Source organism: Aulonocara stuartgranti, assembly GCF_965226115.1.
Source record: "Aulonocara stuartgranti genome assembly, chromosome: 3".
NCBI lineage: Eukaryota > Metazoa > Chordata > Actinopteri > Cichliformes > Cichlidae > Aulonocara > Aulonocara stuartgranti.
In genome coordinates, this window is record NC_138941.1 from 4,870,682 (window position 1) to 4,897,159 (window position 26,478).

Below are 26,478 nucleotides of genomic sequence, written 5' to 3' on the forward strand. Positions count from 1 at the left end.
TCTTTAAGCAGATCTGCATATCGGAAATTACAAGCATTACACGTCGGCGAGAAAATTGTTGTAAGTGAGTTTCTCCGCATTGAAATGGGTTCTGGAGGAAACACTTGTGGGGACAATTAGAAACGAGAGTCCCTGTTTAAAAAAGGATTCAGCGAGGTAATCCAAATTCAAGTTCTTGTTTTCTTTTTGAGATGACGTCATTTTGCTGAGTGTGGAAACTAAATGCGACGACAGGTTTCACTATCAGCAAAGAATGGATGAATGGATGAAAGACTGGAAACAAAAACAAACGGACTGACTGGTAAAAGATGACAAGACTTGACCATGACTCAAGGTTAACCACCTCCACCTAGATAGGATAAAAGGGTGGATGAATTTATGTGTGTTTCTTTTACAGGAGTAGAAGGATGACAAAATATTCGAGGATGAGTGAACCTTTAAATGCCATTTTTGTGTCTTGTGTTGTTTACAGAGGTAACTGCGCAGCGTTACCATTTACATTTTCTTCCCTACAGGGTTACAGTTTTAATGTTTTTCTATTACAGGATTTCTGGGCGGATGTGTGAAGAAACGGTGTTTATGGGTTAGGAGTTGGTGATGCTATTACACTGTATTCTGGTGAGAGTGTTGGGGGAGACACACCCTGTCTTGAAAACTGTGATTCTTTTATAGGAAATGTTTTTATAGCACCTGTGGGATGTGGATGGCTGACTACGGTCAATGTGCTGCTAATGTTTGCTTTGCTTTGTTAAGAATGCGTGAGAAGGGTGCAGTAGAAAACAGACAAGTGACATGAAAACAAGTAATAATAACAAATAACAAATTTGGGGACAGGTTAACCTAGAGCCCACTAACTGGCCATTAGGGGCTCTCGCTCTCTCTCTTGGAATAACATTGCCCAAAGGGTGAATAAAGCAAATTGTGGCAATAATAGTGATTTAATGATTGGAGAAACCTGAACATGATACTTGTCTGTTGTGCTGAATCGTTTATTACTCTTATGATTTGCAGGTGGTTGTAAATAAGCTGTTTACTTTAACAGGTTTGCTTTCTAGCTGAATTGCAAAATACAACTAGAACGATTAATTGAGACTAATCGCAACTAACCGGAAACTGAGGAGGTTCTATATAAGGAAGAATTGAAACAGGTACAAAGTGCATTTGATCTTTAATTGCAGGTGGGACCAGGAAGATTTTTTGGTACAGATTGCAGGTTGTTGCTCATTATAGAATTGTGCTCAGGTTCATAAAGGCAAAACCTATATAGGGGGTCTATAATTCGGTTTGTGTTTTAATAATTTAGGTATGGCAAAATTAAAGGTTTCTAGACGATTTAGGGAACGAGTGAGAAGCATAATTAGATGATCAGAAACTGAGTATTACACTCAAGTTAGAATTAAGAATGCCCAATTTGTTTGAGGTCTGTTGTTCATTTTTATACACACATTGCAAATGTGCTTATAAGGAGCTGGCACTTAGTCTGTGAAGGTCAAAAGCTTCATCCGACAACGGATCGGATTGATATATTGGTGCTATTGACTTCACGTGCAGAGGGTTAAATGCATGCACGCTTACACACATAAGCATGGCATGGGATTGGAATAAACAAAGTCAACAACATTAGGTTAGGAGAGCCAGCGCAGGAGAGGTGTTGGCTTTCTGTCTCTTGCAGAGAAGGGAACAGACGCCAGACGGGGACACGGAGATATGGGGACCCTTCACAGCAACTGGGGTCAAGTGTCATGGCCTTGGGGCTCCTTGATAAGATGGATCCCATAACCACAGCGATAACCAGGAAGGGGTTGGCGAAAACTAGGAACACCAGAGACCAACGAGATCTGTGTAACGACTGAAGGGTGGTATAACCCCGGAAGACGAAGAAAGAAGAATCCGAGGGCGTTTCTTCACTCCAAGAGGAGGTGGTAAAGGGGCCTGAAGCGTGTCAGGCTGAAACTCGAGTCTGAAGCTAAAAGAACAGCTGGGTTGTGGGAAAATTGGAAAACAACGGAGGTGTTGGGATTGATAAGTGTCATAACGTGTTTGTTTGGTTTGGAAATAAATCCTGGTGTGAGTTGGGCTGGCAAGCCAGCCCAAAGAGGAGGAATGTGACCAGGAGATATTTCATTTTGTATTCTTATGATCACAGTTATAATCAGAAGTATCAATCATTAATCATTTACCATTGTTGAACCAGTTGACAGAATAATCTTTGAACCATATCTAGGTTAACATTAATCTACACAGATTATCAGTACTCTAATCAGTCTATTGTTGTTCTGTACTATTCATGTTATTTGCTTAAAGCTGTTTCACAGTTCTGTAATCACTCAGAAGCCTGTGGGGCCTGCTGGACCCTGCCTTGGTTCTATGTTCAGTTCTGCACGTACACAGGCCTTGAAAGTACATGCACGCTCTTATACAACACATGAATGTGTACACACACCCTTAGTAAGAATAGGAGGGTTGTCTGAGGACAGTTTTCTGATAGATATACTTTCACAATAGACACGAATAGATATACACACAACACACACTGGTTTTCTCTGAGTGCTGGGCTGAGTGGAAACATCTGGAGGCCTTATAAGGAGAACTTGTGGAGTGAGGGGAACTTCCTGAGTTCTGAGAACTGACTGATACTTATCATGTGACTTGACGTCATCATTGTAATAAAAGCTTTGTGAGATGCTTGCTCGGGGGAGATCGGCTCTAAAAGGCTTGTGATGCTCATCTTACCCCATATGTACATATGTATAATAAAAATCACTATTCTGACATCTACTGAGACCATGCAGTCGTTTGTCTCTTCCTCAAATTCGAACCCTGACACTAAGCATTTTCCCTTTCCAGTTCACAATCAATCCCACCCCTAGGTCAAAAATATGTATAGGACAATTGGCCTCATCTAATATTTTGTATGAACCTGTCCAGCTGTCCAGTGATTAAACGACAAGTAGATGGAGGCAGGACTCCACAGCAGGGGCATACTCCATAATGTGCTGTGCATTCTCATATGTATATTATATATATTGCTCACTTATTGTATTTACCAACATCAAGGAGTTATGAGCAAAGAAAGGCCACCATAGTGCATGTTTAAATAGGGAAAGTTTATTGATCAAAATGTATTACGCAGATACGCATTACATTTTTTTCAGCCCCCCAATCGAGAAAACAAAACCAATTACATGTTCAAAGCAACGGAACGGTGGCCCAATATCAGAGAGAACTCCACTCTTGAGTGAGCAGATGATTGAGCAGTCCGTTTTATTTTGCAGATTCAAGCTGCTCTTCAAAGTTTTCACCACCAGATGTCACTGGAGAGGACTGTGTTGAAAAGCTTCGAGTAATGAACCGTTTTTCAATACAAGCTTCAGTGCTTCGGAAAGCTTCATTTGGCCATCACTAGATTAAGTCATTTGTTCATACTTACTTTGTTTGTCTTTTCAGTCTTCATGAGGGTCAGGTGTGGGGAAACGCCCGCCCGGCATTTCCTCATTTTAAAGTCCTGCTGATGTATGACATCAGCAGGTCAAACCAAGTGGAGGGGTTTGTTTTTCCATAGAGATGCTTCCTTTTGTTTGTTTTAAGGTTTAAATGGATTTGTTGAATGTGTTTCTTTTCATCAATACTGCCATTTAGTTGTGTAAATGTGCATATTAGAAGTGTGAAGAGGTTTTGTGTTTTAGATCATCTGTGGAGAGTTTTAGATCCCTCAATTTGAGTGAGTGGTACTGGCTGGGCAATTGGAGGGAAATTGATGGCCCTATTTAAAGCCAGTCTCTACCATAGTGATGGCTAAATGAAGCTTTCTGAAGCTTGTATTGAAAAACGGTTCATTACTCGAAGCTTTTCAACACAGTCCTCTCTGGTGACATCTGGTGGCCAAAAATATGAAGAGCAGCTTGAATCCACAAAAGAAAACCAACTGCTTCATAATGACTGCTCACTCTACAGAGTGGAGTTCTGTCTGATATTGGGCCTCCGTTGTGTTGTTTTGAACGTGTATTTTTGGTGATAAAAAAATGTTTTTTATTTGTTTCATAAATAATGTTGACCACTAAACTTTCCTTGTTTAAACATGCACCATTGTGTGGTCTTTCTTTGCTTGTGACTTCTTGATGTTGGTAAATACAATAATTGAAAAATACCACGTTACATATAACATACATATAATAATGCACATTATGGAGTATGCTTCTGCTGTGAGGTCCTGCCTCCGTGTACTTATGCAATTAATCGCTAGACGGGTATATTTATAAATAATATTATATTAGGGAAATTTTCCCAGACATATTTTTGATCTGGGGGTAGAACTGATTGTGAACTGGAAAGGGAAAATGCTTATGAACTTGCAAATTAAAAACATGATGCATTTAAAATAACCCTTTTTCATTTTTATTTAAGAAGAAAATTTATTCTAGTGTGCGATGGCCGAAACTGTTCCTTTTCGTGGAGAGGAGGTCGATTATCTTGTTAATAATTTCACCTCCTCACTACGTACGACTCTGGATACTGTAGCTCCTGTGAAAACTAAGGCCTCTAATCAGAAGTACCTGATTCTGTGTTATAATTCTCAAACACTTACCCTAAAGCAGATGACTCGTAAGCTGGAGAGGAAATGGCGTGTCACAAATTTAGAGGATCATCATTTAGCCTGGAGAAATAGTTTGCTGCTTTATAAGAAAGCCCTCCGCAAAGCCAGAACATCGTACTATTCATCACTGATTGAAGAAAATAAGAACAACCCCAGGTTTCTCTTCAGCTCTGTAGCCAGGCTGACAAACAGTCAGAGCTCTGTTGAGCCAACCATCCCTTTAACGTTAACTAGTAATGACTTCATGAACTTCTTCACAAATAAAATTTTTATCATTAGAGAAAAAATTACCAGTAATCATCCCACAGATGTAATATTATCTACAGCTACTCTTAGTACCATTGATGTTAAGTTAGACTCTTTTTCTCCAATTGATCTTTCTGAGTTAACTTCAATAATTACTTCCTCCAAACCATCAACGTGTCTTTTGGACCCCATTCCTACAAAACTGCTCAAAGAAGTCCTGCCATTAATTAATTCTTCGATCTTAAATATGATCAACCTATCTCTAATAATCGGCTATGTACCACAGGCCTTCAAGCTGGCTGTAGTTAAACCTTTACTCAAAAAGCATCTCTAGACCCAGCAGTCTTAGCTAATTATAGGCCAATCTCCAACCTTCCTTTCATATCAAACATCCTTGAAAGAGTAGTTGTCAAACAGCTAACAGATCATCTGCAGAGGAATGGCTTATTTGAAGAGTTTCAGTCAGGTTTCAGAGCTCAGCACAGCACAGAAACAGCTTTAGTGAAGGTTACAAATGATCTTCTTATGGCCTCTGACAGTGGACTCATCTCTGTGCTTGTCCTGCTAGACCTCAGTGCAGCATTCGATACTGTTGACCATAATATCCTATTAGAGCGATTAGAACATGCTGTAGGTATTACAGGTACTGTGCTGCAGTGGTTTGTATCATATCTATCTAATAGACTCCAATTTGTGCATGTAAATGGAGAGTCCTCTTCACACACTGAGGTTAATTATGGAGTTCCACAGGGTTCAGTGCTAGGACCAATTCTGTTTACATTATACATGCTTCCCTTAGGCAGCATCATTAGAAGACATAGCATACATTTACACTGCTATGCAGATGACACCCAGCTCTATCTGTCCATGAAGCCAGATAACACACCAATGAGTTAAACTGCAGGAATGTCTTAAAGACATAAAGACCTGGATGGCCGCTAACTTTCTGCTTCTTAATTCAGATCAAACTGAGGTTATTGTACTCGGCCCTGAAAAGCTTAGAAATATGGTATCTAACCAGATTCTTACTCTGGATGGCATTACCTTGGCCTCCAGTAACGCTGTGAGGAACCTTGGAGTCATTTTTGACCAGGACATGTCCTTCAACGCACATATTAAACAAATATGTAAGACTGCTTTCTTCCATTTGCGCAACATCTCTAAAATTAGAAATATCCTGTCTCAGAGTGACGCTGAAAAACTAGTTCATGCATTTATTACTTCCAGGCTGGACGACTGTAATTCATTATTATCAGGATGTCCAAAAAACTCCCTGAAAAGCCTTCAGCTAATCCAAAATGCTGCAGCAAGAGTCCTGACAGGGACTAGAAAGAGAGAGCAGATTTCTCCTGTTTTGGCTTCCTGTTAAATCCAGAATTCAAAATCCTGCTCTTCACATACAAGGTCTTAAATAATCAGGCCCCATCTTATCTTAATGACCTTGTAGTACCATATCACCCTATTAGGGCACTTCGCTCTCGCTCTGCAGGCCTACTTGTTGTTCCTAGAGTATTTAAAAGTAGAATGGGAGGGAGAGCCTTCGGTTTTCAGGCCCCTCTTCTGTGGAACCAGCTTCCAGTTTGGATTCAGGAGACAGACACTATCTCTACTTTCAAGATTAGGCTTCAAACTTTCCTTTTTGCTAAAGCATATAGTTAGGGCTGGACCAGGTGACCCTGCACCCTCCCTTAGTTATGCTGCAATAGATGTAGGCTGCCGGGGGATTCCCATGATGCATTGAGTTTTTCCTTTCCAGTCACCTTTCTCACTCACTATGTATTAATAGACCTCTCTGCATTTAATCATATCTGTTATCAATCTCTGTCTCTCTTCCACAGCATGTCTTTATCCTGTCTTCCTTCTCTCACCCCAACCAATCACAGCAGATTGTCCCGCCCTCCCTGAGCCTGGTACTGTCGGAGGTTTCTTCCTGTTAAAAGGGAGTTTTTCCTTCCCACTGTCGCCAAAGTGCTTGCTCATAGGGGGTCATATGATTGTTGGGTTTTTCTCTGTATCTATGAAGCGCCTTGAGATGACTTTTGTTGTGATTTGGCGCTATATAAATAAAATTGAATTGAATTGAATAATTTCTCCTGCCTTAAGAAAAATCCCTTCACATGGCACAGAAGAGGCTGGAGTGCAGAGAAACTGGTAGAGATGCAGTTGTACAGTCTACCTGGGCCCCACAAACTATCAGCTAAAGAGAATAAATACATTAAATTGCTGCACATTTTGTAGACTAACATTTTAAGATTATTTTAAAAATAAAATATATCTTTTTATAACATTAAATGTTACGAGTCAAATGGAAGTCTTTCTAAATATATTTAATGAAATTTATATTATGAAAAACAGATTTTTGACATTTTACGTTTTTCCCGTTTCCAAATAAAATAAACACGCACAAAACAAAAGCAATCAGCCAGAACACAAAGCTGGAAAACCCACCCGATTGACCAAAATCTACTCAAAATACTCCCACACAACAGAACCTCCTCTATTCCTCGCTGGCTCCAAATCTCTCAGTAGAAATATCAGTGGTTTGCTCTCTGTCACCATCAAAATCCCGCGAATGATTCACCTGCTTATAAACCATTGAATCAGATACCGAAGCAGTCACGCTCTAAATGAAGCTTCGGACGTCACTGATCACATGACTCTGGCCAAACGAATCAAGCTTCAACACAGTGCTTCTGAAGCAGTGTGATTTTTTTGACACACGCACCGGAGCGTCAGCTTCAAGCGAGCCATCACTACTCTACCAGATTCAAGAGAGAGCAGAGGTGAGCTGTGTTACCAGATCCATGTTCTGTTGAGTTTTGTTAATACAGTTGATTTGGGGGAAGTTTCACATTAAATTAAGTTCACTGTAAATAAATTGCTCACCTTTGGAAACCTGAAATGTCTGCGTAGTCTGCTTCCCACCACCTTCCTTGACATTTGAGTCTGACAATCTCACATACTGGTTAGTGTAAATGGGACATAGAAACCTTTACATTTAATCCCTTCACCTGATATCTAGTGTCAAAGAATATCAAAGCTGTAAAAGCTGTTTACAGCTATTAAAACAAGCTCGGCTTTACAAAAGAAGACATGCCCTTGGATAAAAGAGTCTATCTTAAACTTAAGGAGAATATGCCGCAAAACGGGACGACTATGGAAGAAAAGCAAACTCCTTAAATGACAAATGAAAACTGTTAGATCAAATATTTTTCTAGACTCATATCAAAAAACAAGAGAAATCCCAAGTTTCTTTTTGACAAAATTAGTGATATTGTCTCCCCAGATGTGGTACCTTTAGATGTACACTCTAAAGTAGATAGTAGTAAACTCCTCCAATTTTTTGTTGACATGATTAAAGAAATCAATGCTGAAATCTTCCCAAAGCTTTCTTGTTCTCCGAGTCAGGCACTCCCTTTGTACTCCTGGTCAACTTTTACAACTGCAAAATATATATTGAAATAGCAGCCCTGGTGGACAAAATGAAGCCACCTACAAGCCCCTAAGACATTGTCCCCATTAAGCTCTTCATCAATGCCTTTGACACCATTGGTCCTTGGGTTGGGAACCTTTTTAATGTTTCTCTTCAGACTGGGGTGTTCCCCAGCTTTTTTTAAACATGCCATTGTGGAACCAAGGCTCAAAAAACCCAACCTGGATCCAACACTACTTTAAAATGTAATCTCCAAACTCCCATTTATGTCAAAACTCCTTGAGAAGGCAGTAGCTTTCCACCTCACAGCATACTTGGAGAACTATAACTTCAATGAGCGTTTTCAGTCTGGGTTCTGTAAATTGCATTCCACTGAGACAGCACTACTGAAAGTTACTAATGATATTATGATGTCAGCAAGCTCCGGAGAATACACAGTCCTCTTCTTGTTAGACCTTACCTCAGCCTTTGATACAGTCAACCATACCATCCTGATAAACAGACTGAGAGACCTGGTTGCGATGTCTGCTCTGTTCACTGGTTTTCTTTTGATATATCTGAAAGGAGTTTTAGTGTGTCTGCAAACCAGATCACGTCGGAATCTACAGAGTTGTTGTGCGGAGTTCCTCAGGGCTCTGTGCTGGGACCTATTCTGTTTTTAATATACAATTTTCCTTTAAGCCAGATAATACAGCAGTTTCCTGAAGTATCTTATCATTTCTTTGCTGACAATATTCAGCTATATTATTCTTTTAAGCCTGCTGAAGCTCATAAGCTCTCCAATCTGATTGACTGTTTAACCAACATTAAACAATGGTTGAACAATAATTGCTTACAGATAAACCCGGCAGAAACTTTGATTATTGCAGCAGACAGTGCCTGATATTAAACGGCGACTGGGTGACTGAGGTTCCTCACAGAAACATAACCTTAGAAACCTGGGTGTTATTTTCGATGAAGCTTTTTCTTTGGAGGGACATTTAAAGCAGACAGTAAGAACCGGCTTTTTTCACTTGAGGAACATTTCTAAACTTAGATCCATCGTGTCAACAAGTGAACTCAAGATGATAATACATGCTTTTGTCTCTACAAGACTTGACTACTGCAACAGCCTGTTTACTTGTCTAAACAAGAAAGGGCTAGCTCGTCTACAGGTTGTTCAAAACTGACAGCAAGGCTACAGACCCGCTCGAACAAGGGAGCTCATATGACCCTGTTTTAAAGTCGGTGCACTGGCTACCAATCAGATTTAGGTTCCATTTTAAAATTCTAGCTTTAACTTTTACATTTTACATTACAGGAACTTTTCTCTTTGTGTCCAATATCAACACTGTGACTCCTCAGAGTGTAAACTTTACTTCAGCAAAACCAAAAACTGAGTTGTAGAAGTCGTCACACCAAATGTCTTATGATAACAAGAAAAAAGATGTTTTCAGTACACGGCCTGAACTTCTTCCTCAATTTCTTCTTCTTCCGTCAGCTTATGTTGAGATTATTTCAGTTTGTAGATGATCAGATTACATAATTGTAATTTACATAATTAAACTAAGGGGTAAGATGGCTCCAGTGTGTGTGCTTGCTGTTTACCTCTGTCAGTTTTCTTACTGTTTGTTCTGTTTCTGATGATTCTTGTCACTGAAATCAACTCAAAACTGGGGAACACCAAAACCCTTTGGATCTTCAGTTTTTTGCCATCAGCTTTCAGAGCTCTAATCAGAAGAAACAAACAGGGTATCCTCTGCTCCTGGCTGATGTTCCTGATTACTTGCTACATAAAGTGCCACCACCTGCTCCGACACACCGCCACAGACACCGGGGTAAACGTGCCGGTCGGCTGGTGAAGTTTAAAGCTTGACTTATCTTTTCTTCAGCGGCCGCTCAAGCTGGTTATGGTCCGTTCCGCCACATCCCAAGTCGTCTCCTGGATCCTGTTATCTCCTGTCTGGTTACTGTTGTGGGCTTAGGTGTCCATAACCCTGCTCACCACTGTTTTTTGCATCGTGGGAGTCATGGAATAAACTTTTTGAATTTGCTCCCATTAACTTGGGCTTCACCGACAACTTCTACCCAGGCTCCAGCTCCAATGAAGATGGCTCTAACAAATGCGTGGTCCTTAGCAAATAAAGCTTCATTATAAATTATTTTTCCTCCAATGGATTGGATCTCCTTTTTGTGACTGAGACACAGATGAGAGTTGGTGAGTCTAGCATTATTTCTGGACTGTTACCCTCTGACGGCTCATTTCTTAATGCTCCAAGGATGTCAGGTAGAGGAGAAGGAATATTGACTGTGTTCAAAAATAACTTTCACTGCAAACAACTCCATGTACCTGTTTAAACAAGTGACAATATTCACTAAATAAGCACTAATAATATATTAATTTTGTAACACACTGAAAACTGTTCATCTAACTGTGACTGTAAACATGTTTCCATTTGTCACTTCAGTTTTTACTCTGAAACACAGGAAATGACATCATGGCTCAAACCTTTGTCATTAAAATCTTTCTTTATTTAACATTTGAATTTTTTATTTAACATTTGCAAGATTCAATAACATAAAGAACCCAAACAAGAAAACATTTATGTGCATCAAAATACATTAAAACAAAAACTTTATAATAGGAAACAGAGTTTTCAACCAACCGATGAAAAGAAAGCTAACCACTTGACATGAACACTACAGTAGGACAGTTTTGAAAGCTTAAAATGCAACTAGGGGAAGAGTTTGATTCACAGCTGCCTCATCAGATTTTTACAGGAGATTCTATCTGAACTCTGTGGAGCCTGATCTCAAGCTTTTTGAGTCTGACACAGAAACCAGAGGATCTTTCTGTGTCTTCAGATTCACTGTGATCCAGTGATGGGAGTGATTTCAGCCCTGAGTGATCGCGCTGATGTTTGCACAGAGCAGACAATGAGGTGAATGTTTGGGCACATTGGTAACAGTGAAACAGTTTATTAGTAACGTGGGATCGTTTGTGTGCAGAGTATGAACTGAGATTCCTGAAGCTCTTGTCACACTGGTCACAGCTGTAGTTTCCTTCCATGTGTCCACGTTCATGAATGTTACGATGACCTGAATGTGAGAAGCTTCTCTCACAGTGTCTGCACTTGTGTGGTTTCTCTCCTGTGTGGACTCGTTTGTGTGATTTAAGCTGACCTGCAGTGGTGAAGGATGACCCACACTGATCACAGAGGTGCTTTTTAACCCCACTGTGAATCAGTTCATGTCGTTTTAACTCACTTGGTGTGGTGAAGCTTCTCCCACATTCTTTGCAGTATTTCAGTTTGTCTCCAGTGTGTCTACATTGATGTACTTTTAGGGTCTTTTGCCGACTGAAAGTTTTTCCACAGAGGTCACAATGAAAGTCTTTCCCACCACCACAGTGATGACAGGGTTGAGAACTGGATCCATCTGTGTCGCTCTGCTTCTAAACAAAGACACAAAGACAGTGTAAGTCAGTCCTTCAACATTTGTATCCTGAACGTCGCCTGAAATAAAGAGCATCTCTGCAGATGTCCAACTACATTTCACTGTTTCAGTTAACACACTCAGTTTACTGGGCTGCAATAACTACAATACTACCACCATAATACTACAGTAATACTAAAATCATAACTGACATGAAAATCTGAATAATCACTCAGAGCTGCTTTTCCATGCAGTAGAATTGCTAACATGCTAACACAGTTTAATGAGCAGAGTTGTTCCAAACAGTCAGGCTAAAATGACAAGATAACAATATAAATACATACCTCACAGTAGCTGCACTTGTAGAGTCTCTTTCTGGTGTGGATCTGTTGGTGTCGTCTCAGGTGCTGTGGAGATTTAAAAGTCTTCTCACACAGGTCACATTGATAAGGTCTCTCCTCAGTGTGGGTAAACATGTGTTGTTGTAACTGTGCGTCTGTTGTAAACTGTTTGCCACACTGTTCACAGCAGTACACATCATGTCTGGTGTGAATGCGTAGGTGTGTATTTCGGCTCTCTCTCCGGCTGAAAGTTTTTCCACAGATGTCACAGCTGTATGCCTTAATTCCAGAGTGGGTAACTAGATGCCTCTGTAAGTGGCTACTGTTAGTAAAAGCTCTGCCACACTGATCACAGCTGTATGCCTTAATTCCAGAGTGGGTAACTAGATGCCTCTGTAAGCTGCTACTGTGAGTAAAAGCTCTGCCACACTGATCACAGCTGTACGCTTTAACTCCACTGTGGATGAGTTGGTGTTGTTTTAGGGAACCCTTCAAGGAAAAAGACTTTCCACACAAGTCACAGCTGAACGGTCTCTCTCCAGTGTGGATGACCTGATGCTGTTTTAGTGAAGCCTTCAGAGTAAACTCCATCCCACACTCATCACAGCTGTATGCCTTAATTCCAGAGTGGGTAACTAGATGACTCTGTAAGCTGCTACTGTGAGTAAAAGCTCTGCCACACTGATCACAGCTGTACGCTTTAACTCCACTGTGGATGAGTTGGTGTTGTTTTAGGGAACCCTTCAAGGAAAAAGACTTTCTACACAAGTCACAGCTGAACGGTCTCTCTCCAGTGTGGATGACCTGATGCTGTTTTAGTGAAGCCTTCAGAGTAAACTCCATCCCACACTCATCACAGCTGTATGCCTTAATTCCAGAGTGGGTAACTAGATGACTCTGTAAGTGGCTACTGTGAGTAAAAGCTCTGCCACACTCGTCACAGCTGTATGCCTTAATTCCAGAGTGGGTAACTAGATGCCTCTGTAAGCTGCTACTGTGAGTAAAAGCTCTGCCACACTGATCACAGCTGTACGCTTTAACTCCACTGTGGACGAGTTGGTGTTGTTTTAGGTAACCCTTCAAGGAAAAAGACTTTCCACACTCGTCACAGCTGTATGCCTTAATTCCAGAGTGGGTAACTAGATGACTCTGTAAGTGGCTACTGTGAGTAAAAGCTCTGCCACACTGATCACAGCTGTACGCTTTAACTCCACTGTGGATGAGTTGGTGTGTTTTTAGGGAACCCTTCAAGGAAAAAGACTTTCCACACAAGTCACAGCTGAACGGTCTCTCTCCAGTGTGGATGACCTGATGCCGTTTTAGTTTAGCCCTCACAGTAAAACCCTTCCCACACTCGTCACAGGTGTGTTTTTTCTCTCCCTTTCTTCTGTGAGGTTTGTCGGCCTCCTGAGAGCGCTGACTTCTGGCTCCATGTTGGTCCTGCAGTGACAGAGATACAAACAGAGGCAGTGAGTGAAATGCAGTCGTGGAACAAACTCAACCTTCAAACTCCATTAACACTAGTTTTAAACCTGAAGGTGGAGCGTGGCACCAAACACCTTAAAGGTCTCTTATCCCCACCTGCTGGTAGTTCTAACATATTACATCCAACCTGCTGTTAAAGATAATTCATGACTGTTCAAACACTAAAATCACACACACACACACACACACACACACACACACACACACACACACACACACACACACACACACAATTTTATAATTTAGATTATTTTGTTGTTTCCTATTACATATTTCTATAATTTGTATAGATTTATACAGAATTATTCAGTGATAATAAATCCTATGTTTGTTTATTCTAAAGGAACCCCGTTAGCTTCCACAACAGATGTTGCTCGTCTTCCGTCAAATACTCACATAAAATATTACACAATAAAGTGGATTCAAGATATCCACATAATTTCACTCTTACATCCACAGTGAGGTTTCACAATTGTTCAAATATAAGCAATCAATAATAATAATAATAATATCAATAACATTGATGCACATTACACAAATTTCAAAAACAAATCATGTCTTACAATATTTACAACAACTAAAAGCTCTGTAAATCGGCTTTTAAGTGTTCATTGAAGTTTTGAATAATTCTCTAATTTTTTAAGGCAACTTATTCCACTTAAAAGTTGCTCTAAATGTAACAGTTTTACAAAACGTTACTTTTAACTCGAGCATTTACTAAATTGCAGCTTGTTGAAAACTGTGTAATATGATGATGTATTTCATCTGGATACTGCAGCTGAGCAGAATAAATGTGGTGTGTTTAACAGAATTGCTTTCTTTAGAACTACAAGTAAGCCATAGAATATTTTAGCCTGTACAGGAAGCCAAGAAAGGTTATTATGCATTTGATCAATATTAGTATAGTATGAACATCTTCACACTAATCTGGACGCCTTATTCTGGACTAACTGAAGTCTGTTAAGATCTGTCTTATTAGCTGCTGACCAAATGATTGAACAATACTCCAGATGAGACATTACTAGTGCATTAATGACATCTTTCATAATGAAGAAGTGATACACAAAGAGCATTTCATAGCCATAGCTATGCCTTGTCGGCAGAGTTATGTGACATTAGTGATGTTTGTACTTTCAGCGTTAACTTGGTTTTAAAGCCTTTAAAATATACGCCGTTCAATAGTCGACCTTAATCTGACAGAGAATGTGATGATTTTGTGGATAATTAAAGTCAGTCATATATCCACAAACACAACAAGCTGAAAGTCAGTGATGCTGCTCGGTTTGCAGTCCTGAACATCACGGCACAAGCAGGATCCACTGCACTGTTAATGTTAGCTGTGTTATATTGCTGCCTCTGTTCGGTGGTGTCGAGCCAAACGCACTTTAACGTGTGTTTGAACGAGCTGACGGTTCACTCGTTAAGCTGAAAGAAAGATGCTTTAATCACAGCAGTCACACATGTGTCCACTGCACCATCTGGAACTCTTCTTGTTTACACTCGTAATAACACAAACACTAAATCCTGCTTCTCTGGTGCTGTTGTGTAGCAGTGTGTACACCTGAGACTGTCACCTGTGTCTGTCCTGCACTCTCTCTCTGTTTCTTTCTCTCTGATTGTGGAATAAAAGTATGAACATGTGTTTATAAGTTACACTTGTGTTTGAATCCTGCAGCTTATCACACATTTGATTTCCATGTGTGACGACTGCAAGTGTCCAGAGTGAGGACAGACTGAGGGAGCCACTGCTGCACATCATCTGTGAGGCTTTGCAGCCCTGATGATCCACCAGGACAAACTCAGCAGTGTGTGAGGAAGAGGAGGAGGAAGAGCCAGCAGCAGCTGACAGATGGAGAGAATAGACAGACTGTTCCCTGTTTGTGAAGGACTGCTAGGAAAGTTTAACATAACTGTCTGTGCTGAATCAGTCTTATTAGGTAATGTTCAAATAATGTGATCATCCCAGTGTTTTCAGTGTGGGAGAAAGTACTCAGAGTACTCAGGGCCTTCAAGTTACACACTATGAAAGGCAGCAACAAGTTTAATGTTCAGAAACCTAAAGTCTGTATCAGCAGCAGGATGGAGCTAAAAATAAATGTTGGTTTCAGTTCTATGAAGCTTTGAGTATTTTGGATCAGTAGCTGCTGTGTTTGTTGCATCATATTGCTGTAACTGTTTATATGCTTTATATATTCTGAGCTAAGTTGATCTATAGTGTTACATGATACACTCTCAGAAAGTACATTACTGGTGTTTAAAAGTCCAGAAATGCCCCTTTAAAGGTTCAATCTGAAATAAAGTACAAATCTGTATTATAAAAACTTAAGCAGCAACTTCTCCAGGTTCCAATATTTATGCAATTCTCAAACCTTTTGGCCACGACTGTATAACCTCTTCTGAAGTTTAGTGGATATTATACATGGTTATGCTCAGGATGTGTCGGCCAGTTTCCACTGGAAACGCCTTTTGGTTAAACTGTCAGCGAGGAATTTGCATTTGCACTGTTACATTTTTATATAACTTTAATGCACATAAACAACAGCTGCTTGTTTCAGTGAAAATACATTGATGGCTTTTTAATAAAGTTGTGCAGCTGTAAAGTATTTTGTCTGGTGTCAATTCTATCATCAGCTACATCGTTATGGCAAATGTTCAAATGTATATGGTGATAAATATCTTTGGTCATATGGTCCTGCTCTGTCTGTCACCTTCTGTGTTGAGCTCATTGTTTCCTCTGTAGTGGCTGAGCTGAGTCCAAGTAGCTGAAAATGTTCCTCTGCTGCTCCGTCAGACTCTCCTCCTCCTGCTGATCAGCTGGGACACAAAACAGATCTTTGTTAGGCTCCACACTGCACTGAAGAGTCAAAGTGTCTCATATGTTCATCTGACAAGTAAAAGAACACATTTTTGTTTCCCGAGGTGGGCAACTTGTTGGAAACAAACACAAAAGCTTTGAGCACTGATACCTGCCATTGCTGGCATTGAAAGATGCAACGCCAGCAATGTGGATTGGTTTGAGTCTTGACAATCCACATTGCTGGCATCTTTCAATATGTTTGAATGCACCAGTGTAAGTGCAGCCACTCAGACTCAATTTGTTCATAGAAACAGGTGCACATGTGTCACGAGTTCATCCAGCAGTAGCTATGGCACTTGGCCACAGGGGGCAGCAGTGGACTGACCTGCATTCGAGACTGCTCCAGCTGCTCTGTGACAGTCAGTAGATCTGCTACAAATTGCAGATCATATGCAAGTTTTGGAAATGACATTATAAATATTCCTAACTTAGCCACAGCAGCCATGTTGATGTATTACCTATATTGGCTGAAAATGTTCATTTGCAGAGAAAAGACACAGGCAGACTGTGCTTACAGGACAACAACAACAACAATCTTTATTTATAGAGCACATTTAAAAACCAACGGCATGCCAAAGTGCTTAACATAGAACAAATTAACACAAGTATAATCAGAGTCATAAAAATAAAAGTGTAGAATTATGTTCACAGGAAAAAGCCACCAATAGAAAAAATATAACTATAGCACATAGCTATAGCACAATATAACTGTGCCATCAACACACAATGGGGATAAGACATACACAGTGCAAATAAAAAGCAAGATAGGAAAATTAGTAAAATAAATCACTGCAGACAAGGCCAGCATTTAACCGGTAGAAAACGCAAGATTAAACAAATACGTTTTAAGCCGTGATTTAAAAGATTGAATAGAGTCAGACGCCCGAATGCCAATGGGAAGGTTGTTCCACAACTCTGGTGCGGCCAGGGCAAACGCTCGATCACCTCTAGACTTCAGCCGAGATCTAGGCCGCACCAACAGTAACTGTGAGGATGATCTTAAAGCCCTAGCAGGACATATAACCTTAAGAGTTCCTTAAGATAGCTCGGTGCTGTGTTATTAGTGATTTTAAAAGTAAACAGCAGAATTTTAAATTGGATACGATATTTCACAGGCAACCAGTGCAAATCAGCTAGGACGGGAGTAATGTGGGCAAACTTCTTAGTTTTGGTTAGAATGCGTGCAGCAGCATTTTGGACTGTCTGTAATCTATGGAGGAGGGCAGAGTGGAGTCCAAAATAGAGTGAATTGCAGTAATCCAGCCTCGAAGTTACAAAGACATGGATGAGTTTTTCCAGGTCTTTATGCGGGATGTACTGCCTGGCCTTAGAAATAAGGCGGAGTTGGTATAAACTGGATCTAACAACAGCAGACACTTGTCTATCAAGTTTAAATGAGCTGTCAAGTAACACGCCCAAATTCCTAACAGTGTCGGAAAAGGAGCTAGTGAGAAAACCAAAAGCATCACGAAATTTGGCACGAAGGACGTCACTGCCAAAGACCACAATTTCAGTTTTCTTATCATAAAGGATAAGAGTATTTGCCAGGAGCCATTGCCTGACCTCACACATGCACTCTCGAAAACTATTCAAGGACAAAGCTAGGTCATCATTTAACTCAAAGTAGATCTGAATGTCATCAGCATAATAATGAAAAGCGATGTGATATTTCTCAAAGATAGCGCTTAATGGAAGCATGTACAATGAGAACAGAGTAGGGCCTAACACAGATCCCTGAGGGACACCACAACAGACAGGTACAGCGGAGGAAGAGGAAGTGGCCAAGTGAACCGAGGAGAGCCGATTGGACAAGTATGATTTAAACCAATCCAAGGCAACACCCTTGATGCCTACAGCGTGCTCAAGTCTCGCCAATAGGATTTTATGATCAACCATATCGAAAGCCGACGATAAATCCAATAGCACTAGGACCGAGGAGCGCCCATTGTCAGCTTTTAGTAGAAGGTCATTGAGAACTCGGAGCAGCGCTGACTCAGTGCTATGATGTGGTTTGAAGGCCGATTGGAATTTATCATTAATGCTATTCTCATCCAGGTAGGCCTGGAGTTGAAGCAACACTATCTTCTCAAGAATTTTGGCCAAGAACGGAAGCTTGGAAATCGGCCTATAGTTCGCATAATCATTATAATCGAGGTTCCTTTTTTTAAGAACAGGCTGAATTATAGCATGTTTAAAGGCTGATGGTACGCAACCAGAGAGCAAAGAAGAGTTCAAAAGGGACAATATACTAGGTCCAATTGCACTAAAACAGTCCTTAACTATACAAGATGGAAGAACATCATATACGAGATTAGTATTGTTCAGTTGTTCAACCAGACGCTTAAGAGTAGGGAGTGAAACGGGTTCAAACTGATAGAAGAGGAACAGTCAGGGGTAAACGCAGGGCCTGTCATTAAAGGAAGAGCAGATTTAAGAGATGAGACTTTATCTAAAAAATAATTTAAAAATTGTTCGCAAAGAACCGTGGAGCACGGCAGCGGCATAGTGGGGCAGGGGTTGACCACAGAGTTAAAAATTTTAAATAAAATTCGAGGATTGTTACCATTGGTAGAGATAATTTTTGAAAGAAAAGCTGCTTTAGCCATTTTGGCAGCAGTTTGAAACTTCAAGCGACTAGTACGTAGGATGTCGTAAGATGCCTGGAGTTTATCTTTCCTCCACCTTCTCTCATCCCGCCGACACGCACGTCGTAGAGCGCGAACAGAGTCACTTAACCAACATTGTGAGTAAGTTCTGGGGCGCTTCATTTTAATAGGTGCCACAGTGTCGAGGATGGAGGAACATGTAGTTAACAGGGTATTGGCAAAATTCTCAACCATATGAGGGGTAAGACAATCTGATGTAATAGATGCAGAATACACAAAAGAAGCAGAGAATTTCACCACAGTATCAGCATTAACAGTACGCACATCACATAATAACGTTACATGTTATTATGTGATGTTACTGAAATCATCATGAATAACAGGAGTGGTGATTCCTGTAACTTTGTGTATATAATTTGGCATTTCTTACTGATGTAGGCCAAAAATAAATACATAAACTGAGCACCTGATGGCTTTGAACTTTTGTTGTCCATCTTCCATTGGTTTGAATTTTGCGCTCCAGTACAAACACAAATCCCCCAACCCGAGGATCAGCACAATTAACCTAACAGACCTACACCTTAGTTCACAGATTCACTTTGTCTAAGGTTGATTTCTGGGATTTCACACAACCCAGGATTCAGATCGTGAATCCATGATGGGCTTGGATTTACATCATTATAAATGAAATGTGCTCTACTTGGAAGCAGCCGGCCCCGCCCCTTTTGACGGGTTGTGTGAGACTTTAAATCATCAAACTGTAAATTATAAATTTTAATTGTTATTGATCCTTTACCCCGAGTCCTAAAGTGTAGATTTATTTTCTTACTCTTCTTATATTTATTGTTTGTTTACTTGCACCGCTGTAACTGCAGCCTCGTCGTCTCGTCTCTCTATATGCTGGACTGTCTGTAGCGGAGATGACAATAAAGTTTACTTTGACTTCAGCAGCGCGCAGGCGCACCGAGGGCTCTCGCGCTCACTTTATAGAATTTAGAAAAAACATCGGTGCAGATTATAAGTCTGTATCATAATATCTGTTTGTTGTGTTGTTTTTATTTTGTTTTGCGAGTTGGTTATTAGATGCCGCTCCAGCCAGCCAGAGACTCCCCGCCATAATAAACTACGTATTCTCTTATTGCTGTTACCAAGTTCCTGTGAAAAGCAGATTTTTCCCACTGCTGACTCAGCTGGATCAGGGAGAGTGACTGAGGCAGATATTGAGCTGTCAGTGTTTTTATATAACATTAAAGTCCCTGAGGGTATGGCACCAAGCACCATTGAGAATTCCCCAACAGTGTTTGACAAGTTTGACGAGCATCTTGACTTTTGGTCTTTGGATATTAACAGTCCTGGATATGTGACTTCTTGTTTAACAGAAATGTTACAGAGAGCATTTGCAGTGCAGCCTTTAATTGCTAGTAATTCACATTTTTTTTAGATTTCGACATAAAGCAGATGCCTCAGAGAAATCACTAATAACACTAAGGGCTGGACGGATTTGATTTGCATTCTTCAAGAAGAGTGTGGTGTCATCAGCTAGCTGGCTGATGATGAGCTCCTTATCAGCTGTGCTGATTCCTTGTATAACAGGTCAAATCTCGGGGTGGAGTCTTAATCATTTTAATTGAGCTATTGCCATTCGTGTACAAGGTTTTGATAGCTTTACAGAAAAATGCCAAATTTTTCCAAAGAGTGGAAAATAAATTGATGTTCAATTGTATCAAAAGCCTTTTAAAAATCCAGGAAGAGAATGAAGCTATAGTCAGATACCAAATCAGAGTAATCAAGTAGATCTAAAACCAGTCTCATGTTCTTAGAAAGGTGTCTGTTTCTCATAAAGCCTGATTGTGTCTCATCGATAATTGTGTCCAAGAACTCTTTCATTCTGTTAGCAAGTACTAAAGCCATAATCTCATAGTCATCATTGAGCAGACAGATGGGTCTCCAATTATCAATAAGAAGTAAGTCTTTGTTTGGCTTTGGAATAAGTGTTATGAGACCCTGAGTAAGAGTAGGAGGGAGGATGTTATTCTCTACACTTCCTATGAAAAGCTGCAGTAAGAACGGAGCCAGGAGATTAGAAAATGATTCATAAAACTCTGCAGTCAAACCATCTGTGCCGGGAGATTTGTTGGCCTTAAGTGCAGAAATAGGATTACAAACGTCCTCCACAGTCAGAGGGCTGTCACAGTGACTTCTATCTTCCACAACAATAGTTTTTAGGTTTTTAATATTATTGAGAAACAGCGTTGAGACATATATATATATATTCTACTTTTCTAAATGATTGACTATTTCAATGGAGAACCTAAATGACACGGACCCGTGTTTGTTATTACATATCTCTATTTTGAATGTGACAAGTCTATCATTGCCTGTTATTCATAGGTATTAACAGAGTTTTTGGCCTTTTTTTCCTCTATAACAGTTAATTGACTCTTTACAGTGGCCTGCTATGGTTAATAATAACATGTTCAGTCATGAGTGAAATCAAAGCTTTTCTTCACTTTAGCATTTAACATTCCCAACAATATAATGTGATACCTTAATTAAAACACAATTTTCTTAATGCAAACATCAGTGACTCAACATTAGCAACCAAAGGGTTCAGTCTGCAGCTCACACTCATGTGAAGCTACAGCCTCCCCCTTTAGTCTCTGTCATCCTTCTGCTCCTGCAACAACAAAACAAAGCAAGACAAAACCTCCACCCTTCTTCTACAGGCTGGGTGAATTGTTGTGGACATTCACTAATCCTAAAGTCGGCACCGTTTTTGTCTCAGTATCAAGTCAGTTAAACTTTTAGTCGTCAGTCCATCACAGTCCAGTCACATGCATACATCCACACACATTCATACCAGATATTGCTGATAATGGAGTCTCACGCGCAGCCTATTCGAGCCTCCATCACCAGCAGGATGACGTCATCATTTTAAAGGAAAACAGCTCCTTGTTTTTGGACTGGATTGACTCGCTGCAATCCTTTTAGGCTCAGGACTTCTCATGTGATCAATGTCACATATAAGTGAATTTCTCCCAAGCCCATTATAATCATGGAGAAAAACACTTTGCCACTGTTTCCAGTAAGAATATTTTATAGCGCTTTAAAGTTCAACCTCTCAGGTCTGGATTAAAGAGCTGATTTGTTAAATCGGGAACTCACAAAATACCAAAATATCACCACCGGTGGATCACACCTCTCAGATGTTCTTATCTCAGTGCACTGTAACAAAAGCACAAACAAACGCAACCAATAAAATACTAATAAAGTAACAAATACTGGGGCCCATTGCAAACATGTCCAAGCATAAAACAATCTTTCTCTCTCTTAGAGAAAGAAAACAATCCAAACCTCACTGATAAAATCAACCTAGTGTCAAGCAAAACCCAAAAATCAACCAAAACTTCACCAGAAAGTTTTCCTCCCTCCCGGGACAATATTGTGCAGGAATACAGGCACCGTAACTCCTTCTTGCACTGACAAAAACATGTTGGATTTACTTGATTCAATAGTGGACACTGGTTGCACACAAAGGTTTTGCTTTGGCAGAAACTTAAACAACTGAGTTAAATCAACACAACCTTTTCATATTCAGTAAACCTGCATGTTGTGTTCATAAAACACGATTGAAACATGTTCAGATGGAGTAAGTTGAGCTCCTGGAACATTTTAATCCTTCAATTGAAATTGAATGGGTCTACAACAACTACCATCCTCCTATCTCTATCCTGGTTGCAGCAGGGCTGGGAAATAACCCTGAAGTGATAGGTTACCAGGCAGGGTACACCCTGGACAGCTCACCAGTCTATCAGATAGAAACACACAGCCGTTTACATTCATGGATAATTTAGCCCAGGACCTTCTTACTGTGGAGCAACAGCACTAACCAGCATGCCAACAATGGAGGAAATACAGGAAAGCTATGATTTCCTGTATTTGAGGCAGAATTCTTTTGTTCTTGCCCTTGACAGGTTAATCCACAATAAATAGCAACAGCATGCATGTGGTGTGTGTGTCGTTGTCTGCCTCTTATAACTCCAGTGATTTTCCTGTAGTTTGAAATCTTATGCGGTGTTGACACAATAATTTGTTGTAAACCAGGAAATTCCCAACTGTGGTAGAAAGCACAGCTTAGCCTTAGCAAATGTTCAAAGAAAAGTCGTCACTTCCTGATAAATATTGTCACACTGGGGTTTTTGCAAATGATATCAGTGAGCACTGTGTGGCAGCTGGAGTCAGACAACTGAAGCTCCCACAATCAAGACCACAAACAGCTTTCAAAGGAGATTTGAAGCTTTTCTGGCAGCAAGCTTCATGATTTATGGGACTGGAACTGGAACAGAAACTACCTGATCACCAATGGTGAGCTGGCATGGAATTATTTTTATGACATTTTATCAAAGTTATAAATAAGCGTGCCCATTAACACATAGTGAGTGAGCATGTTGTCTTCCCACGCAGTGAACAGCGGACGCTAATGTTTTTGTCACTTTTTACAGAGTCAAACTCAAAGTAAGGTCAGTGCTTCCACGCTTTAAACGCTGCACGCTCACACTCTCTCCACACTCGATAGATTATCCATTGTTCATCTGCACACAGCTGCGGTTTTAGTAACGCAGTAACGCAGCGTGCTTACGGCAAAGTAACAGTAATCTAATTACCTTTTTTGCAATAGTAATCCCTCACTTTACTCGTTTCTTGAAAAAAGTAATGGGATTACTGCCCATCTCTGGTCGGAGCTGTGCACTTGTGGGTTCCACCTTGTGTACACGTTTATCTTTGCTGTGTGTACTTGTACCTCTGAGTGGAAGCTGAACTCTTGAGTTCGAGTATCGAAGCATCAGCTGTGACGTTAAAGTCCAAACAGCTCGTTCATTTGCACGTCAAATGAACGAAGGTAACGCCGTTTTCATGTGGATGTGTCACTGAGACACTTTCCACATCCACAGCTCACAAAATGGGAAAACTATAGAAGTATAACAATGAAGAAGTTACTATGTTACGGGTCCCAAGGATGAAGACCTCGATGACAAATATGTTACCTGTAAAAGCAGGTGAAGAGCAGAGTAAGGAAGACACGATGCGTCTCTGCTTTCCTCCAGAACGTGTCTGAGTCTGATTTATTTCACACAAATAAATGCTATAAAACACTAAACATGAGCTTTCAATATACTGTTCAGCTGCTTCCTCATTCACATCAATGACATTTACTTATTTCACAACATCAGTGAAATATACTCTTTTTAACTGGTTCAGTTTCTCAAGTTCACACTTCTTTCCATAACAGCTACATCCTTTTATCATATCAATAAACACATCACATTGTCTTCTGCAGTGTCTTACTGGCTAAACAGTTCTATTCAATAACAGCATTGGTAAATACATTACATTTGTTCCCTCCAGTAATTTACTGGCAAAATCACTATTTAGTGCATCATGAAACACAGCTTGTTGAATCAACCCATGAATGCCTCTGTTAGCTACACAGAGTTGCTCAGAGTGCTTGTGTTACACTAGCTAATCTACTCAGTCACTTTAACAGAACTATTAACATTCACATCTCACAGAACTGATTTGATTGGAGCATTACAACACGTTTGCACAGAGCATAGGAGCGCACTGACTCTGCTTCACGAGCGCTCCACCTAACGAGCGGGCTCGCGGTGCGGTCGCGCGGGACACTCCTCTGGTTTTCTCCCGTGTTTACATATAAATAACTTTGGCGGACCGCCTTAACTCTCCCATTCACATTAACGTGGGTAACCATGGTGACAATAAACAACATTTTCGGTGCGAGCACCGTGTACCGACCTGTAAAAGCAGGTGAAGAGCAGAGTAAGGAAGACACGATGCGTCTCTGCTTTCCTCCAGAACGTGTCTGAGGAAGCAGCGGAAGGTGGGCTCCACTTACTGCTCCCCGAAACCCCGGAGCAAGCACCAAAGTTCCGCCCTCACTGCTTTCTAACATAAAATGAATCCCTGTTACATGGATTTTCTATCCTCTTAAAGAAACTGAAAATAAATACATATAGCAATGAAAAATGTCCCGTTACATGAGTGTTTTACACAAAATAATATTCATGTGGTCATTCCCTCACAGGGGTGCCACAACTACACTGCTGTTTTGACAGAGACACAGTGTGTTTATCTAACTTGGCTGAAGCCAAAGTTCTCCAGACAAATTCAGTCTGTTTCTGCCAAGTGTGAACTCACTGGATGAGCGCCAGATACACAGAATCAAAAAGGGATAAATTACTTTTCTTATGTCATGTTCCCGTCACAAACTGGCTCAAGGAGAGGGGAAGCAGGAGTCCACAGATGAAATGTTCCTATAAATAAAGTGGAATTTATTCAAACTTTACCAAAACTTCAACACATCAAATACAAGCAGTTCAGCAGGGAGTGGATGTGTGTTGCATGTGCCAGGTGGATGCAGAGAGAGGCCAGGGCCACGTTCAAACCTGAACACGCTGCACAGTGTTTTGTTCCATTTGTTAGGGATGAATGAAATGCTTCCTTGAAAGGATGTGTGCAGTCACCAGTGGGCGTGGAAGCATGTGCGCCCTCATTTGGTGGGTGTGCAAGAAAAGTCCTCCTGTCACACAGCAATGCCTACATAAATCACACCACTCTGCTTAAAATAATAATGTTTAGTGAAGCAGGTGAAGCAAAGGGCTGCTTTTAATAGGCTGGGAGACCCAGGTGTGCTGCTTTAGCTGCTGAGCCTCTTATGACAGAACAGCGGAGAGTGGTAAGAAGGGAGGAGGGGGTCTGGCTGTGTTTGTGAACGATAGATGGTGTAACTCTGGGCATTTCTCTATCAAAGAGACGCTACGCTGTAAGGACATTGAGCTTACATTACATTACATTTTATTTATGTAATGAACACATTTTGAGCTCTTAAAGAAATATAACAAAGGAAAGCTGAACTACAATGATCCATTTAGCAAACACAAACTGTTATATCTCCTTTGGGCTTTTGGAGCCTTGACCTGACTTTTAAAAAAAGCGCGTTCATGCAAACATCGTCGGGTCTGCCGTGATATGTTTACAACGGGACTTCTGCTCCTGAACCTCTGCGCACAGCGTCTGCAGGTCGGGGCTGTACGAAGTCACTTTATCTCTACAGGACTGTAAGCTGTCGTCTGTGAGGCGTGAGCGTGTTTGTTTGAACACAGTTCACGGTGGAGAACAGCTGCTGACATAATGTGGATCCCAAGATCCATAACTGGCCTACCTGGGGCTGAAAGTCTCCATAAATGCAGGCGTTTCGGCGGCTACACCGGCTTCCACGAGTGTGACGCTTATTTTGAGAAAATAATAGAATATAAATGTATTTTTATATTTCAATATCACAATAATCTTCCAATGTAGAACTACAAGTTAAAAAAGAAGTAACATAAATCAAATCCACTTCAGCTAAATACTTCTCATTTATTTCCATCTTACATGCTGTGACTGCAGCCATTCCCACATCTCTGTGAATGGGACTCATGGAC

At 40.6% G+C, this 26,478-nt stretch overlaps 2 protein-coding genes across 3 annotated transcripts in view; both read right to left on the minus strand.

Moving 5' to 3' along the window:
- Positions 1-26,478, minus strand: part of LOC309702169 (protein NLRC3-like) — a 169,338-nt gene that overhangs the window by 36,427 nt on the left and 106,433 nt on the right. The gene's annotated exons all lie outside the window — the stretch shown is intronic.
- Positions 10,738-24,496, minus strand: LOC309702242 (uncharacterized protein). Its single transcript, XM_082526785.1, has 4 exons — positions 24,022-24,496; positions 16,222-16,327; positions 12,032-13,468; positions 10,738-11,706 (listed from the first exon to the last, which is right to left on the minus strand). The coding sequence occupies exons 2-4, from the start codon at positions 16,237-16,239 to the stop codon at positions 11,020-11,022; spliced, it is 2,142 nt and encodes a 713-aa protein (XP_082382911.1). The 5' UTR covers positions 16,240-16,327; positions 24,022-24,496; the 3' UTR covers positions 10,738-11,019.

What these genes read in the sequence shown, in the direction of transcription:
- LOC309702242 (XM_082526785.1), bottom strand. An exon ending in ACAAGTGCAGCTACTGTGAG is followed by an intron (nt 11,707 to 12,031) that starts GTATGTATTTAT and finishes GTCTTTGTTTAG; the next exon opens with AAGCAGAGCGACACAGATGG.